Source organism: Elgaria multicarinata, chromosome 10, assembly GCF_023053635.1.
Source record: "Elgaria multicarinata webbii isolate HBS135686 ecotype San Diego chromosome 10, rElgMul1.1.pri, whole genome shotgun sequence".
Taxonomy (NCBI): Eukaryota; Metazoa; Chordata; class Lepidosauria; order Squamata; family Anguidae; genus Elgaria; species Elgaria multicarinata.
In genome coordinates this window covers 56,040,038-56,058,901 of record NC_086180.1, presented here as the reverse complement: position 1 = coordinate 56,058,901, position 18,864 = coordinate 56,040,038, and the positions used below count along the sequence as shown (strand labels likewise).

At 47.0% G+C, this 18,864-nt stretch overlaps 1 protein-coding gene across 1 annotated transcript in view; it reads left to right on the top strand.

Moving 5' to 3' along the window:
• Positions 1 to 6,900: 6,900 nt before the first annotated feature.
• LOC134404982 (phospholipid-transporting ATPase VD-like) overlaps positions 6,901 to 18,864 on the top strand; it is a 70,495-nt gene continuing 58,531 nt past the window's right edge. Inside the window, exons 1-2 of the mRNA XM_063136039.1 lie at positions 6,901 to 7,209; positions 7,648 to 7,790. Coding sequence (XP_062992109.1) covers positions 6,901 to 7,209; positions 7,648 to 7,790 — 452 coding nt within the window. The remainder of the gene's footprint in view (positions 7,210 to 7,647; positions 7,791 to 18,864) is intronic.

Below are 18,864 nucleotides of genomic sequence, written 5' to 3'. Positions count from 1 at the left end.
TTAAATAAATTCATAAAAAACTCTCTATGTCTCTCATTAGGGGCATAAACATTTACTAATGTATATTGCTCACTTTCTATTTGCCCCTTTATCATAAGATATCTACCATTATCATCCTTTCTTACAGTTTTCAATATGAATCCACTTTTTTTTAAATCAAAATTGCTACTCCATTTTTTTTGACGTCCCTAATGACTTTTCATAATAAACAGACCACCTTGTCCGAATTTCATTTACGCCATCAAATTTTTGGTGTGTTTCTTGCAACATAATAATATCCGATCTTTCTTTATTTAACATTTGTTCTATTCTCCTCCTTTTCACGACTGCCCCCAGACCTTTAACATTGAGCGTTGATACTTTAATGTTCTTATTCATAATCACCCTTTTGATTTTCCTTCCGATCCCGTGTGCTCTGCAACTCATAAACATATACAACAACAAATATAAAAATAAACCCTGAACCCCCCTTCATCCCCCTCCCTCCCACCCTATTAATCCCCCCCAACCCCTCTTCCCCCCCACTACTTTCCCCCTCCCCATATCCCCGTGAGTCTATTACTCCGGCCATCTAACTTAGGGGAGAGGGGGGAGGCGGTGCCCCATCCTAACGGCTAGATCTCTGTACTTAACTACTTATCATATTAATTATCTCATAACAGCATTCCCCAATTACCCCGTCCCAGACGCCCCGGCTTTGGCTCCATTCCCATCTCCAGCTCCAAGACTTGCATCCTTAAATAACCCCAAACTCTTCAGCAGCTCCTTGCCTTGCTCCAGAGAGGTTACTCTGTGTTCACCCCCAGCATAGGAAAACTTTAAAAAAACAGGGTAACCCCAAGCATATCTTACTGTATTTTTTGTTAGTGTTTCAGTTATTTGCTTAACGCTGCGCCTCCATTGGAGTGTTTGCTGACAAAGATCGTTGTATACTTGTGCTGCTTTGCCTTTATATTTAATCATGACCATAGCCCTCAATTTCTTCATCACTTGCTCTTTTTTATAGTAACTGCCAAATCTCACAAGAATGTCTCTGGTTGATCCTCTATACTTTGCTCCTCCCACTCTATGGATCCTTTCAATATCACTGTCTTTTATATCCAAATCTGGCATCATATCGTTGAACCACTTCAAAACTATTTTTCTCAAATCCTCTCCTGGTTCTTCAGCAAATTGTTTAATGCGTACATTGCAACGCCGATCCTGATCTTGAAGTTGGATCAACTGTAAATCTTGACTTTGAAATTTTACCTCACAACTTTTTTCAAAGACATCCTGTTTTTTCACAAGTGCTTTAACTTCCACATCCAGCTTCTTTATCTCTCTATCATTTTGCGCGATCTTATCTGCAAGCACCCCCATTCGTGCTGCTGCGTTCTTTTCATTAACATCCATCTTCTTGCTCAAAGTGGCAGTGCTATCCAGAATCAGTTTCTTCAATTCTTCCAATGCAGCTGAAATTGGCACCGTGCCAGAACCCTCAGCCATCTTGACAGATCCGTCGCTATCACTTTCAGAACTTTGTAAGTCTTTTTCTACAGACACTTTCTCAAGACGGGCCAAATTATGATTAGAAGGATGAACTCTTTGCCAAGTAGCCTTCCCCGGGGTTTTTTTCCCCTTTTTTTCTAACGTACGGCATGGGTCTATTTTTAACTCTGAGTCAATGTCCCGTTACATTCCACCCATCTCTCATTCTCCGCAAAATAAACACTTCTTCTTCGGTGCTTTTTTAAAGGGTGAATTTACTGCCAAATAAACCTTTCTCTCAGATTAGGAGTATAAATCACCGCTTATCAGACTTAGGAGACGGGAGAACTGTCGTAGTTAGTTTCGTTTTTCAAGTCCCCCCTCCTTCCGTCTGTTTACAGCCAAGGAACGGGCTGCTTCCTCCCTCCTTTTTCTGAGTCTGCTTCCAAAAACAGGATTTTCACCCTCTCTTAGCACTCATAATGATCAACCTTCTTTTTCATTAACGACCCATGCCTTTTAAAATGAGATAATTAGCTTTCCAGATCTTCCCGAATCGGGAGGTCTTAAGGAGAGATCTTACCAGTCATGGCGTCCGGCTCCGCCCCCCGCGCAGTTTGCTTTTCTCGACACTGAGAGAGGTACAGAGTTCCATATCTCTCTCAGCATGGAAAAAGAGAGCCAGACAGTGCTGGAAGGAGCAGCCACTCCACCTAGCTCCAGATGAGCCTGACTATATGAAATGTGTGCTGTGCAAAGCCACTCAGCTAATGCTGGGAACAGTGGCTGCTCCCTCCACTGCTGGCCAAGTCCCCTCTGCTGTTGGCGCAGAGACCATGACTAGGAGTGACTTGCTCCTTTATTCAGCCCAGGTAATGTTCCGTCCACCTTCCTCAACACAATGGATTTGACCCATTTCAGGAAGTCTGGCTGGGCTTGATCTCCCTGGAGGAGATTGGTTTGCTTCCGATGCATTGTGCATCTTCCAACGTAAAGAAGTGTGGGGAAGAAGGGGAGGAGGGCATCTTGGTTGCCCTTTGTCTGTCATGCAACCAAACTGATCTCGTTGGCATTGGCTCATGGGGAGCCCAAAGGCAGAGGAGGTGCTTTGCAGCTGCCTCAGGTTGGCCTGAGGGGCTTTGGGTGCAGAAGCAAAGGTTCGAGGCACAGCAGGCACGGGAAGCCTTTGCAGGGTGCTTCCTCCTGGCTCCTAGGGAGGGGCTCCTCTGCTGCCACTGCCTGTCCTGTGGGGTCCTGGATGGGCCTGCTGAAATGGAGGTGCAGGAAGCGCCAACGCCCTTGCTGCCACCCCAGCCCAGGAGCCCCCCTAGACAGAGGGGCCTGAAGGCTTTCCAAGGAGGCCTCTCTCTGCTCAGCCCATCCACAGGCTGAAGAAACAGCCAAGTGCTTTCTCCTCTTCCATCACAGACCCAGGACAACCCCAATATATTGTTTGCAGATGTTATCCTAAGCGTACTGGGTTGTATCCAATGGCTTGTATTCAGCAGTAGTCTCATGAAAGTCCCATTCACTTAAATGGGTCCGTTCTAGGTAGACCCAACATTGGATACAAGTGTTAGGCCCTCTGAAGAGTTTCTGGGGATGGACTCAGAGGAGGAGGAAGCAGAACCTTTGCAGACAGAGGCTGGTGTCACGGCTGCTGAACTGGTGCCAGCTGGGAGTGGGGCCAACTCAGAGAATGAAGTGGAAGCAGAGCCAAGTACCAGCGTGCTGGTGATTAAACCAGCAGGGAGTTTGGCCAATTCAGAAGACACAGAGGGAGAAGCAACAAACTTACCTGCACAGTTGTTTAGGCAGCATAGGGCGGAAAAGGAAGCCCGGCGCAGGTCTCTGCGTATTTATGCTAGACGCCAGCTCAATAGGGAACACCTGTAGCTGCCAGGGAGGGGTATTTAGAGAGCTGGGAAGCAACAGGAACTTTGCCAGAGATTAACTGAGCATCCTGGCGAAAGCTCTTGGTTCCTGTTTCGGATCTTGGTGACCCTGTATCCTGGTTGAACTTTGGCCTGGCTTGGAATTCGTGACCTGCTCCTATCCCTGGACTTCTGGACTGTTTCTTGGACTCTCTCTACCTCTCGTAAGCCTTTGACTTTTGGAATGGAACTGGACTCTGCCTCATGTTTAAACGTCTTGTACTCTGACATTAAAAGAGTTAACTGTGTTATTTCATAGCACAGATAAAGACAAACTCCACTGTTCGTTTGCTGAGTTTGTGGCCGAATTCTTGGGGTTTGTCTGGGCACGCTGCCCACATCTGTATCTCCGTCTAATTAGCTGGTCTATTGGCAGCTTTCCCAGACAACAACCCACAAAGAAATGTGTTGAAGTTTGGATCCTACGAAAGTGTGCGCGTGTGTGGGCAGACAACTTACTGAGATATTAGTTACTGATATAAAGGAAGGAAAACATTTTTGTTAAAAATGGGTCCCTTAGCCCAGATTCTCCTAGGTTTGGGCCAGAAAAAAAATCACTTTTGATTTTATTACGTCCATTTCACATTGCAAATGCCATGCTCTCACATTGGTATGACTTTGTCAACCTCTGGCTCTGTTCAACTGGAATTTAGGCTTCAGCTCCTGTATGGCTCGTTTCGCTAACACACGTCAGCGGAAGCAGGGATCTAAGATTGTTTATTTATTTCATTTTTATACCACCCAATAGCCGAAGCTCTCTGGGTGGTTCATAAATCCACTCTCAAACAAACCAGGATTTGAAAACAAGAATAAACTGGCTTTTCAGAAGACAACTCAGCAAGTCAGGAATAATTTTGGGTTTGTTTAGACCAAATTTCAAGGGACAAATTTATTTTGGAGATGTTCTCAGAGCCCACATAATGTTTATAAGTGGGACAAAATAAGAGGGGTTCAAAATACCAGCATATATTCGCTTAAAACTCTTCCTGCCAGTTACTAAAGCTTAGGAGAGACATTTCAGATGGAGGCATTTTAGAATGAGGAAAATATGGCACAAAAGCTGGGGAACTCAAATGACCGGTGGTTGGGGGAAGGGGGCGTGTCCGTCTGGGTAACCCTGGGTAGGGGGTGGATTAAGAATCCAGGCAGGCCTGAAGTTTAGCTGCTTGTGCTACTGGGAGGAGCCAAGCAGGAGGGAATGGGTTAAGTGCACCAGCACACAGCTTGCAATGCCAGGGAATCCTGGCTCACTGTTCTGTAGGCACATGGCCTGTGAGGTGATAAATAGTGACTCAGCCCTGTTTAAGAATAATTTGTGAATTCAGCAGTAGAATAATAAGCAATTCACTCAACAAAGTTTTACTTTCAATGACGAGGTATGATGATAAAGAACATTGAAGTGTTCACTGCACTCCCAAAGGAGTAAATGGAAGCTTTGCTTTCATTATTTATTAACTACAATCTACCATTATGTCCAAACCTTAAATAGTTGTAAATCAAGAACATATTCTGCAGGGTGGCTTGTTAACCATGCACTGTAGCTTATTTTTCTTGAATAAGCCACCTTATGAATCCCTAGTTTGTTGCTGGGTTCTTCAGGGAGGTTAACAAGCTCTTTTAGGGAGGGGACAGTTTTTCTAAAATTCAAATTAAAACGTTGCTATGGAAGACTATTTAAAAGAAGCATTACACTGTCTAGCTGATTTTTTTAAATGTGCCACTCCACTGATTCATTAGTCTTCAAGTGAGTTATTTGAGTAAACAAAGACTTCAATTTCTAAACAACAAAATAACTGTTCCTGCCATCTTGCAACATTTTTTAATCCTTTTCTAAACAGAAACACACACATTTATTTTCAAGCCCTGTTTTTTAAAAAAATAATCTTAGTTATGGCTATAATTAGGATAAAATAATATTTATAAAAAGTAGTTCCATCATAATTGGCATATAAAAGGGAACTGGCTTTTTCTTTTAATACAATTTCTTTTACTGAATATCTCCAAAGAACACAAATATGTTTCATTAGAAAATGTAAGTAGATTAATTTTCTGGAATTGAGCTAATTCTTAGCACATTACTGGTAAACAAGTAAGGCTGCATGAAGATGTGACAAAGAACAACAAAAATTACATTTCTTCCAATTTCCAAAACCATGCTCTGTAGTCTGTCATCTCCATGGCTGATATAATTTAGTATTCAATAAACAAAAAACCTACGGTTTACAAAACAACGTTAAGGACGTACACTTTTCCACCAAGCATCAAAAAGCGGGGAAATTGGGAGTTAAGGCTCACCAGCCTTAACGCCACATCCTCCCTAAGGAGGCAGAAAGTACCAGTGAAATTCTCATTCTGCCAAAGCAGATAAACCATGAGGACAGGATGGAGAATAGGATATGCAGAGGTGACTGTGGGGTTGTGGAAAACTGATGACGAACAACTTAGAGCCACCTACTTCTTTTTTTGTTTAGAGCAGCCATTCCCCAACCTTCCATGTCCTCTCCCCTGCTTTCCAGGGGAAATGCAGCATTTGGGGGAATGGTGAAATGAGATGTTAGTTAGGGTGACCATATGAAAAGGAGGACAGGGCTCCTGTAACTATCACAGTTGCATAGAAAAGGGAATTTTAGCAGGTGTCATTTGTATATATGGAGAACCTGGTGAAATCCCCTCTTCATCACAACAGTAAAAGCTGCAGGAGCTATACTAGAGTGATCAGATACAAAAGAGGTCAGGGCTCCTGCAGCTTTCACTGTTGTGATGAAGAGGGAATTTCACCAGGTGCTGCATGCCTACAAATGACACCTGCTGAAATTCCCTTTTCTATACAAGTGTTAAAGATACAGGAGCCCTGTCCTCCTTTGAATATGGTCACCCTAGCCATATGAAAAGGAGGAGAGGGCTCCTGTACATTTAACAGTTTCATAGAAAAGGGAATTTCAGCAGGTGTCACTTGTATGCATGCAGCACCTGGTGAAATTCTCTCTTCAACACAACAATTAAAGTCACAAGAGCCTTGCCTCTTTTGTATCTGGTCAAGAGGGCAGGGCTCCTGCAGCTTTAAAGGTTGGGATGAAGTTGGAATTTCAGCAGGTGCTGCATGCATACAAATGACACCTGCTGAAATTCCCTTTTCTATCCAACAGTTAAAGATACAGGAGCCCTGTCCTCCTTTCCATTTGGCTAGGGTGACCATATTCAAAGGAGGACAGGGCTCCTGTATCTTTAACAGATACAGGAGTGCCACCTGTTAGAAATGCAGCCACCCGGTATCTGCTTTCAAGTGCTTTATTATGTTAATAATCCTTTAGCCAGTGCAACAGGAGATTAGCTAGCCCTAGATCGGGTTTCAGTGTCCCACTGAATGAAAGCTTCCGCAGAGCAGCCGCTTAGCACAGAAGCTGCATAAAGTTTGTTAGAGTTCAAGATACTAACTGAAGCCAAAGCCAGGAAGCGTGGTCAAACCGGTCCGGGGTTCCAGGGGGGCAGGAGCAGGATGGAGAGCGATGTCAGCACGGTCCGAAGTCAGCGGCAGGAGCGAGACGGAGAGACGTGGTCGATGCAGTTCTGGAATCCAAGGGGCAGGAGCAAGACGGATGAGCGTTGTCAGGGCAGTCCAAGGTCGAGAGCTGAATCCACACGATGGGAGCAGGGTCCAATGAAGCAGGGTTCCGAGCAGGGAACAGGCTGGCTGCTAGGAATTATTCCAGGTGTCTGCCAGAACGTGCAAAGCGTCCTGCTTCCTCTTTTCTACTTTCGGCATCCGACCTATGCCCTCATCCCCAGCTGTGCCTTATCACCCCAGGTTGTTATTTACACAACGCATTCCTCTCTCCCCGACTGTGCACGCGCGCACTCCTTCTGACCGCCTGCCTCTCTACTGCTCGCTTGTGCCGTCAGCGTTCCTGAGGGCTGGGCGGCTCCACGTCCACCTCCTCAGAAACCTCAAGTACAGCTAAGTCCTGGTCACCCTGTGCCTCTGGCACTTCTTCTGTTCCAGACCCTTACTCCCTCTGTGAGCCCCTTTCTGGCTCGACTGTGGGAACCGACATTCCCTCTTCTGCAGAAGTGCTCTCCTCCTCCTTCTCCTCCGAGGAGACCTCCCCGAGCACATCCCTAACACCACCCCTTGCCAAGCCCCCCCACTCACCCCCCATCCCAGGCTGGGGGGGCAAGCCCAACCCCTCCATCCGTGCCCACCGCTGCCCGTGCAAATCCCCCCACCCCAAACCCCCACTTCCAGCTTCCACCATCACTTACCTTCCTCTCCGACGGCAGGCCCGGTTGTAAATCGAGCCCCCGGCTTCACAGGAACTTAGGCCGAAGCCTAGCTTCCGGTGATGTTGGGGACTCCATTTACACCTTGGACGGACGGCGGAGAGGAAGGTAAGTCCTTCCTCCCCCCACCCCCCAGCCAGGGCCCACCCCCCAAACCCACTCCCCAACATCCCCCCCGCAGCTCCCTCGCCCGCCGCACGCTCACTTACCTCCCACTGCTCACCGCCCGCTCCAGGTTTCCAAGCGAGGATGCTCGGGTTGGAGGCGGAGGCTTTAGAGCAGTGTGCCAGGGAATCTACGCTCGAACTACGGTGGCAGCGGCAGGGGCCAGGGAATCCCACCCCCCCACCAGCCAGTCCCAGCCTACCGCCGCTGCCGCCGCAGGATCTACGGCGGCAGCTGCGGGGGCCAGGGAATCCCCACCCGACCCCACCCCACCCAACTAACATCACTTACCTTCCTCTCCACCATCGATCCCAGGATTCAATTGAGCCCCTGGCTTCAACGGAAGCTAGGCCAAGGCTCAATTGAATCCTGGGCCGGCCGGCAGAGAGGAAGGTAAGTCGCTCCTCTCCACCCCCTGGGCCTAGGACTACCGCCGCCACTGCAAAAATTGTGGCGACAGCGGCGGGACCAGGGAATCCCCACCCACCCACCATCACTTACCTTCCTCGTCCGTCGTCCGTCCCAGCATTCAATTGAGCCCCTGGCTTCAACGGAAGCTAGGCCAAGGCCTAACTTCCGTTAAAGCCAGGGGCTCAATTGAATCCTGGGATGGCCGACGGACGAGGAGGTAAGTCGCTCCTCTCCCCCTCCCCGGTCTGGGACCACCGCTACTGCCATACAAACTGCAGCAGCAGCGACGGCCCCAGGCAAGCCCAACCCTAGGGTGACCATATTTTGGAAACCAAAAAGGAGGACAACATGGCCGCACCATGAGGGTGTGCCCGCCAACATGTCCAGCCCCCAAGGGGGCGTGTCCACCAACATGTCCAGCCCCCAAGGGGGCGTGCTTACCAGCATGTCCAGCCCCCAAGGGGGCATGCCCACCCAAACATGTCCTTGGTCACAGGTCTGATTTCACAGCACACAATTAAGACAAACCTGTTCTAAATTACATCTTAATGTTAAAATCACTGGAATAAAGTATAAGTGAGACATTCAATGTATCTGAAATTAACTTCACTCACTCCTACTTTTGTAGGTTTTGCTGTACTTTGAAGGTTTTGCTATACTCTGTGTGTTACTTTCTCCCCTTCCCTCAAATATCTTTTCTGACTGGAGGGTATGGGCAGCCTAATTCATGTCCATCCCCTGGCTATTACATGCGTGTTTCTTTTGATTCAGACTAGAGCAGCACATGTGTTTCTAGGAATAGCCTTGTGTCTGTCTGTCTTACCATATCCATGGTGCCCCCAACACACTGCTCATAAGGGACACAGGTCCTGTCTCTTCTGGCAATGCACACAGAGGTCCAATGCATGCCAGTGTGCCCACCCACCACCACCACACCATGTGCCATGATGTGAACTGTACCTCTTATTGCTGGGACCTGGGATCAGACATACAGTAGTGGATGAGGGAGAGCCCAGATTGGCTTGCAGTACCTCCAGCCTGCCAGGACTGGGCTGATGCAATGTACCAGCATTTGAATATATACTGTCAGGGCATCATGGTGTAAGAAAGCTGATCTGAGGGTGTAAGAAGTAGGCATGTGCTCCGCTCCGATTAGAAGCGGAGAATCAGAAGCGAATTGGCCTGCTCCGCCTTGCCCAGAGGCAGAGTAGAAGTGGACCGTGGACCCCTAGAAGCAAGGCGAAGAGAAGCGCCCATTTTCGGAGCGATCCTCTTTCCGCGGACCGATCCGATCGCCATTTTGAAACATTTCGCCCATAGGATTGCATTGCGGAAAAGAAAAGGGGATAACTGTGTTGTTTTTAAAGATATCTTTCTGAAACTTCTTGTGCTTAGAGAGTCATGGCTGGGGGTCATTTTGAGCCTACGCTCAGCTCTCTGCATGGTGCGGTTCACTTGCTAGAATTTTTTAAAAAGTAGGGTAAAGGCAGGAAAAAGATTACCTTTTCGATTGCTATGGGGCAGAGTCAACTCCCGGTCATGATCACATGATCCCAAAGTTGGAGGAGGGGATAGGCAAAATGGGTAACTTGGGATTCTGAGAACTTCTCTTTCTTAGTCTCAACGGACTTTTCCCAGTGTTTTTTTACAACAGTAGCCCCACCAAATGCACAAACACAACCTGAAATCATACTAAGCCAATAATAAGAGATAGAAAAAAACACAGCACTGCTACCCACCCTAACTTTGGGGACCAACTGAATAGATGTGGTGCAAGGGGATGAGCTCCCCTAGGGCATGTGGACGTGCCCTCACTCTCCTGTACTTGGAGGGCCATCAGAGCCCTCCAAAGAGTAACCCAGTGGAGCAATGCCTATCATGAGTTGAAGTGATTGTTTGCTTCTTAAAGACTTGTACCTAGACAGGAACAGTCAAATTGGCAGATGATTCCCCCTTTGGGCACGTCCACCCCCCCTCTTACTGGTAAAAGACAGATATAGCCTTTTTAAAAAAGTTCTTCTTGTTGTTTATTCAGCAACACTGCGGCTTTTAATTCCACCCCTCCTTCGTTTATTTATTTATTTATTTATTTATTTATTCCATTTTATATGCATTATTGGCATATCCTTGGCTCACTTCCTTATGCCCCCAGAAATGTCTGCTGCCTGCCTGCCTGCCTTCCCTCCCTCCTCCCCTGCCCTCCTTGCAGGGATGGTTTGTGTCTGGCTTTGAGTCAGGGGAGAAGTCCTTCCTGCGCTCAATTAGACTTTTGGAAGTTCCAAATCCATTTTTCAAGTGTGGAAGAAGATTCATATTTAGGATGATCTCTACTCCCCAATTCATGGCATCTTGGGATTTCCTTTGAAATGGCCCCATTGAGCTGTCTGCAGGTTTAAACTCCGCCAAAAATCAGGGGATGATGGGATTGCCTTGTACCTTGGCATGATTGTGGGTCTAGATGGCATCTGTGAGTGTGCCCACTTCCTTTTTTTTCTGTCCAAATGTCAGAGAACAGTCCACGTCTGCAAATGGAGTGCCTGATTTTCATAAATTCCCCAAAAATCAGGGGATGATGGGACTGCCTTGAGTCTGGGTGTGCATGTGTATCTCTGGATAAGCTATCATGGTGGTGAGTTTGAGGTTTCTAACGTGCAAACTGACAGAGCTATCGAAAGGGCTGTGAATGGGGTGCCCGTCATAAATTCCCCAAAAATCACAGGGATGATGGGACTGCCTTGAGTCTTGGCATGCATGTGTATCCCTGGATAAGCTATCATGGTGGTGAGTTTGAGGTTTCTAACGTGCAAATTGATGGAGCTATCAAAAGGTGTGTGAATGGGGTGCCCGATTTTCATAAATTCCCCAAAAATCAGGGGATGATGGGATTGCCTTGAGTCTTGGTGTGCGTGTGTATACCTCCATGAGGTGTCATGGTGCCAAACTTGAGGTTTCTAACTTTAACAGAAAAAAAGTTGTATACTTTTTAGCTTAATGCAAGCCTATGGGGGGGGGGGAAACGGAGCTCCGATCCGGATCCGGAGCTCTGCAGCAGAGCGGAGTGGACATAGGCGGAGCGGGGGCGGAGCGAAGCGGCCCGATCCGCAAATTGCGGACCTGGAAGAGAAGCGGAGCAGGGGGGTCCGTGCACACCCCTAGTAAGAAGAAGAGCCAGACTGTCTGAAAGCTGATTTAGCCTCTTTCCAGAATGTGGGTTTGGCAAGGTTGCCCCTGATGAAGCAGCTCTTGCTTCTGAAATGTATTTGATTCAATAAACAATGTTTGTCATAGCCACCTTTGAGCATATACTCTCTTTTTGTATCTTTGCCTGGTTTGGAGCTTCCGTGTTGGTGAATGTGTGTGTGTGTGTTGTATGCTGGTTTTGTATCAAACACACTGGCTTCCAGTTTGTTTCCAAGCTCAGCCTGTGGTTCTGCTTCATACCTGTAAAGCCCTCAGTGGTTTGCGGTTGATATTTGAAATCTCTCCTCGTCTATGAATTTATAATCTTCATAAAATCATAGAATAGTAGAGTTGGAAGGGGCCTATAAGGCCATTGAGACCAACCCCCATCTCAATGCAGGAATCCACACTAAAGCATATCTGACAGATGGTTATCCAGCTGCCTCTTGAATGCCTCTAGTGTGGGAGAGCTCACAACCTCCCTAGGTAACTGGTTCCATTGTCGTACTGCTTCCTCTGAGGGAACAGGTACGTAGCTTGGGACTACTCCTACACCCATCGTTGTCACTGGATGCCCAGGTGGACTCTGTGGCACGGAGTACTTGGGGTCAGCTTTGGCTGATCCGCCAGCTATGGCTTTTCCTGGACAGGGACAACCTAGCCACAGTAATGCATGCACTGGTAACTTCCTGATTAGACTACTGTAATGGGGCTGCCCTTGAAGTCGACACGGAAGTTGCAGCTAGTGCAAACTGCAGCAGCTAGACTGCTGGCGGGTACATCTTACAGAGACCACATAACACTGGTCTTAAAGGAACTGCACTGGCTTCCTATACGCTTCCGGTCGGAATTCAAGGTGTTGGTAATGATGTTTAAAGCTCTAAATGGCTTGGGACCTCGATACTTGAGAGAGCGCCTCTCTTTATATATGTTTGCCCGAGACCTTAGATCTGTTGGAGGAGCCCTTCTCCACATCCCACCAATGCAACACATTTGCTATGATGGGACAATGGGAAGGGCTTTCTCTGTTGTGGCACCCCGACTGTGGAATGCCCTCCCCTTGGAAGCCCGATTGGCGCCAACATTGATTTCGTTTTGCCACCAAGTAAAATCATGGCTTTTTAACAAAGCCTTTGATGGTTAAACTCACTGGCCCATTGTTTTAATTGTTTGAACTGCTTTTACTGCTTTTAAATTATATATAGTTTTAACTTGGATCATGGTTTAATTTGTTTTTAACTGTGCATATTTATTGTTATATGCTGCATGTTTTTATCTGTACGCCGCTCTGAGATCTTAATGATATAGGGCGGGATATAAATGTTTTAAATAATAGTTTTTAAATGATAATAGATGTCCAGCTGGAATCTGGCTTCATGTAACTTGAGTCCATTATCCCGTTTCCTGCACTTTGCGAAGATTGAGAAGAGATCCTGGCCCTCCTCTGTGTGACAGCCTTTTAAGTATTTAAAGAGTGCTATCATGTCTCCCCTAAATTTTCTCTTCTCTAGGCAAAACACGCCCAGTTCTTTCAGTCTCTCTTCATAGGGCTTTGTTTTCTAACCCCTGATCATCTTGGTTGCCCTCCTCTGAACACGCTCCAACTTGTCTGCATCCTTCTTGAATTGTGGAGCCCAGAACTGGACGCAATAGTCAAGATGAGGCCTAACCAGGGCGGAACAGAGAGGAACCAGTACTTCACACGATTTGAAGATATACTTATTATTATTATTATTATTTATTTATATAGCACCATCAATGTACATGGTGCTTCTATTAATGCAGCCCAAAATAGCATTTGGTTTTTTTTGCAGCCACATCACACTGTTGGCTCATATTCAGCTTGTGATCTAAAATTCCAAGATTCTTCTCATGTGTAGCATTGCTGAGACAACTATCCCCCATCTTGTAAATCTGCATTTGGTTTCTATTTCCTGGATGTAGAACTTGGCATTTATCCCTATTAAATTCTGTTGTTTTCAGCCCAGCACTCCAGCCTATCAAGCTCACTTTGAAATTGGTTCCTGTCTTCCAGGGTATTAGCTATCCCACCCAATTTTGTGTCATCTGCAAACTTGATCAGCGTTCCCTGCACCTCCTTGTCCTAACAATTAATACAAATGTTGAAGAGCACTGGGCCCAGGACTGAGCCTTGCGGTACCCCACTCATTCCCTCCCCCCAGTTTGAGAAGGTACCGTTGATAAGCACTCTTTGAGTCCGATTCTGTAGCCAACTGTGAATCCACCTAATGGTTGTTCCATCTAGCCCACTTTTAGCTAGTTTGTTAATCAGAATATCATGGGGCACTTTGTCAAAAGCTTTGCTGAAGTCAAGATACATTACGTCCACAGCATTCCCACAGTCCACAAAGGAGGTTACCCGATCAAAAAATGAGATCAAATTAGTCTGGCAGGATTTGTTCCGGACAAATCCATGTTGGCTTCTAGTAATTACTGCATTGTTTTCAAGGTGCTTACAGATTGACTTCTTTATAATTTGCTCCAAAATTTTCCCAGGGATGGATATCAGACTGACTGGTCTGTAGTTCCCAGGTTCCTCCTTTTTGCCCTTTTTGCAGATAGGGACAACGTTAGCCCTCCTCCGGTCATCCGGCACTTCACCCGTCTTCCATGATTTTGCAAAGGTAATAGACAGTGGTTCTGAGAGTTCTTCTGCTAGCTCCTTCATTACTCTAGGATGCAGTTCATCAGGCCCTGGAGATTTGAACTCATTCAAAGAAATTAGGTGTTCCTTGACCATTTGTTTATCAATCTCAAACTGCAATCCTGCCCCCTCAACTTCTGCTTCACTTTTTCCAGGGTGGAGGGGTCATAGACCCGCTTTTGGGAGAAGACGGAGCCAAAGTAGGAATTGAGCACTTCAGCCTTTTCTTTGTCATCTGTTATCAATTTGCCATCCTCATTAAGCAGTTGAACCACCATTTCTTTCCTGTCTTTTACAACTCACATATCTGAAGAAAGCCTTTTTATTGCTTTTAGCATCCCTCGCTAATCTCAGCTCATTCTCAGCTTTAGCCTTCCTGATGCCATTTCGGCACTTCTGTGCTACCTGTCTGTACTCTTCTTTTGTAGCTTGGCCTTCCTTCCACTTCCTATATGTATCCTTTTTTGTTTTTATGTCATCTCTAAGCTTTTTGTGGAGCCACATTGGTTTTTTCTGTTGTCTTCTATCTTTTTTCCTTGTTGGAATTGCTCCAGCCCCTTCCATCGCCTGCTGTCACCCATCTGGGCCTCATTGTTGGCACATTGGCGCTGGCTGAGAGAAGGCCCAGATTGACACCCTGGTTGGGAGATTGAGATTTCCGCATGCAGCAGCTGGTGGCAGGTGTTGTGATGCAGCGGCCAGCAGCTAGGTGGGCACAAAAGCTGGTGGGCGAGCGACAGCCAGGCAACAGGTGAGCTGCCTGGTCTGGTCTGGTCCATCCTGCCTGGCTTAGGATTTTGGTTCCATTCAGGGCAGGCAGAACTTCATATGCAGTAATCCTAGGGAACTCTTTCCCAACACAGATAGTTGTTTTTAGCCATCCTCTTTGGTATGTGGTTTGGCTCATTTGCTTGAGTTATTTGTGCCTACTTGCTCCGTAGTGCAAAGGAAGAAGTGGGTCTCTAGTAATTCATTTTTATAGTAACTCATTTTTTTTAATAAAGCATTTTGATCCATAGACCTTCCTCTCCAATTTTCTTTGATATAATTGGCATGACGTAATTTTGTAACACTTGCTGATCATTGTTCATCCTTCTCTGTTTGGGGCTCTTGGGAAGGCGTTGCAGGAGTGGGGAAGGGATACAGGGAGACCCCGTACTCCCACTCCTTATAATGTTTGTTCTTTTTAAAATGTTCTGGGTAAGGTCTGGTTTCCACACTTCATACGAGGAGAGGATTTGATACGTATGAGCAGCTCTCCTCAGTTCTAGCTTTTCTGCTACTTTGTAATGTGACTCCTACACTGAAGGAAGCCTCTCTCTGCCTCTGATCATATACCGGGATCCTCCTCAGAGGACCTTCTCTGGTTTCCTCCGCCATCTGAGACATGGGCAGTGGCTATCGTGGAAATGGACTTTTCAGTGGTGGGACCACTGGTGTGCACAAGGGGTGTGCCATGTGTGCCCAGGCACACCCTAATGTTTGGGGCTTCCTCTGTTTTCCTCATTTTAAGGGATTTTTAAAATGGAAATTAAACAAATGCTTACATCTGTGTAACTTTTAAAGATAAAGAGATCAAAATTGGCACAGTGGTAGCTCTTAAGAAGGGCTTTCAGCATGTCAAGTTTGAATCAGATTGGGTCATCCCTTGATTTTTAAAATGATTTTGTTTAATTTCCCTCTCTTAAACCCTTTTCCTGGTAGTTCACAAGTCCGGAGGATTGAAGGATCGATCTTCTATTGCTTTGATCATGCAAAGCTGTACATCTTCAAGTTCATAAAATAGAGATCTGCTGGTTCCCTTACTCAAACGTAAATCCCATTGATTTCAACTGCATTTACATCCCAGTCATACTAAAATCAGATGCGGGCTTACCTTTGAGTAAACCCCATTGAACAGAGAGAGACTTTCTTCTGAGTAAACACATATAGAACTGATTTTTAATAGTGTGGTCACTCAGAAGCTTTTTTAAAAAAGAAGTCTATAACAGCAAACTGGAAAGAAGTGCTCTGCAGCCCCATGCTTACTTCTGAGGTCTTACAACTATTTATTCAGAAGTCTCTCTGTGTGTTCAATGGGGTTTACTCAAAGGTAAGCATCTGATTTTAGTATGTTCACGCTCTAAAGCCTCCAGGCAGGATGCGGGGAATGGGCATAGCCTAGGCAACAAGGAATAACCATGAAAGTATGTAGGAGAGAGACAGAGTTTTCCCGAAGTGAGTTGCTTTAGGTGCCTTTAAATTGTTTATTATGGAGGTTTTTATTTAAAGGTTCCAGGTCTGTGTGTGTGTGTGTGTGTGCGTGTGCATTTTTAAAATGAAAGTAGACTCAAGTCCATCATTCCCTCCCCATGTATCCATAAGGATAAAAGACAACCAAACAAGATTTAATATTTAACAAATATTTAATAATAAGAATAATAATCATGATAATCATGATGATGATGATAACAAATGACTTAATAGGAAGCCAGCCAATGAAAAGAAACTCAGTCTATTTCCTGCTTTAAGGCTGGCAAGTGCCCCAGACTGGGCTCTGGTAGGCAAGACCTTGGCTGTGAAAGCTGAAGAGGTTTTTCCATTGCAAGAGGAAAGCCAAGGTGAACTCGGGAGGAGGAGGAGGAAGCAGCGAGCAAGGCGGAGCTGGTGCGGCTGATCCAAGGGCTGTTCGCAGGCGCTGGCGTTTCGGGCCGTGCTGGAGAGGACGCAACGTACGGCCCAGGCTGGAGGAGGAGGTTCAGGATGCACCATCACAGAAGTGGTTCTTCCCCTGCAGAGGGGAAAAGTCTGTCGCGGTGGAAGTTGAGCCAAAGACGAAACCCCAAGGAGAAAAAAAGAGAGTGGAAAAAGATAGAATGGAAAAGAAAGGATGAAAGAGAGAAAGGCAAAGAGAGAGAGAGAGAGAAGGAAGGAAGGAAAGAAAGAAGGAGGGATGTGCCAAGATGTTTCAGATCCTGTAAGAGTCAAGATCCTCCACCAGGAGATCATCACCTGTAAGGCAGAAAGGAGAAGGGCCCCCTTAATGATAGCAGAACATCAGACTTCAGAAATGGTTGGGAGGAGGGGGGTCACTGGCTTGGGGCTAGCAATCGAGCTCCCAAAGGAGGTGGGAACTGCTGCTTCCAAGCCTGTGGGTTGTGGTCGGGGCTTTCTCACCAAGACCCATGTTTGCCATATGGCGTGGTTGGCATTTCATCTACTGTAGTGTGCAGACAGAAGACTGCTGCACAATACAAGAAATACATCTAGGCAACCAAGCATAGCTACACCTAGTAGTAACATACTGCTCTCTTAATATCAAAACTTAAGTTGACGCCTCTTTGCTGAAAAGCAATGGCTCAGCAGCAAGAAAGGTCCTTGATGCAGAAGACACCTATGAGGGAAGCCTCTGCGCTGTTTCTTACCCTCTTCATCCACATTCGAGATGTCAGCACTGTAAATAGACGATGACACCTGGCCACAGCTGAGGTCCAGGGTGGACGAAGAGGGGACCACCTGGATTACATTGGAGGATCTTGACTCTGTTGGGGGGGGGGGAAGGAGACACAGAGACCATGTTAACATAATTAGCAAGACTCACCAAAGGAGGGGCCCATTCCCCCCCCCCGGACCCTGGAGCTGGCACTGGCTAGAGTGCCTCAAGCAGCGGCCAGCCCCCCTGGTCACGATCCCCCCCTGGCCTATCCATCCCCCTAAGGATCGAGGCATCTCCTCGCCTTGGATGGCACATCCCAGAGAGGGTTTCTCCTTGGGCTCTTCTTCCACCACGACAGTTTTTCTCCCCCTGCAGAGGGAAAACCACCTCCTCTTCGGAAGAGGTGCTGGTGCCTCCTGTCCCTCCTCCTCCGCCATGGGCCGTACTCTGCTCCTCTTGCAGCACGGCCCGAAGCGCCAGCACCTGCGACCAGCCTTGGACGCTTCCGCAACCGCTCCAGCTGCTTCGCTGCTTCCTGCCTCTCCTGGGTGCACCTTGGCTCTCCTCTTGCAATGGAATAACCTCTTCAACTTTGACAGCCTAGAAGAGAGTGAGCAGAAGGTGAGAAAGGGGGCTTGACGGCTCCTCCTGGTCTGTGTGGGTTTAGGCCCATTTCTTATTCTTCGTGGCTTCATTCCACCTGCCACTGGCTGGAGTTGTGAACATGTCCCCCTCCTGCCGCCCTGCCCTGCGTGTGGCCTCTGAAGGGTAGCCCGGCCTTTGCTGGGGAGGAAGGAAGCCCTCGGAAGGCGCTGGATAATGGGCCAACCAGAAACCAGGGCTGCTAAGGGATTCTACTTACATTCTTGCTCTCTCTCTCTCCCTCTCTCCCTCTAGCGCAACAACGAAAACCACTCACTCATCAGGTGACAGGATTTCTGCCCAGCTGGCCCCTGAACCAGCTGTGTCATATGTCACAGGGGAGGGCGTGTCACAATGACTTTAGCAACTGAGCAGCCAGGGGTATTGTTACTGTGACGTGGCCTTATTCTGGGTTTGGCCTTTCATTCATGTCCATCCCCTGGCTATTACATGCGTGTTTCTTTTGATTCAGGCTAGAGCAGCACATGTGTTTCTAGGAATAGCCTTGTGTCTGTCTGTCTTACCATATCCATGGTGCCCCCAACACACTGCTCATAAGGGACACAGGTCCTGTCTCTTCTGGCAATGCACACAGAGGTCCAATTCATGCCAGTGGCCCCACCACCACCACACCATGTGACATGACGTGAACTGCACCTCTTATTGCTGCAACCTGGTGGGAATCTACACTGATGTTATTCTAA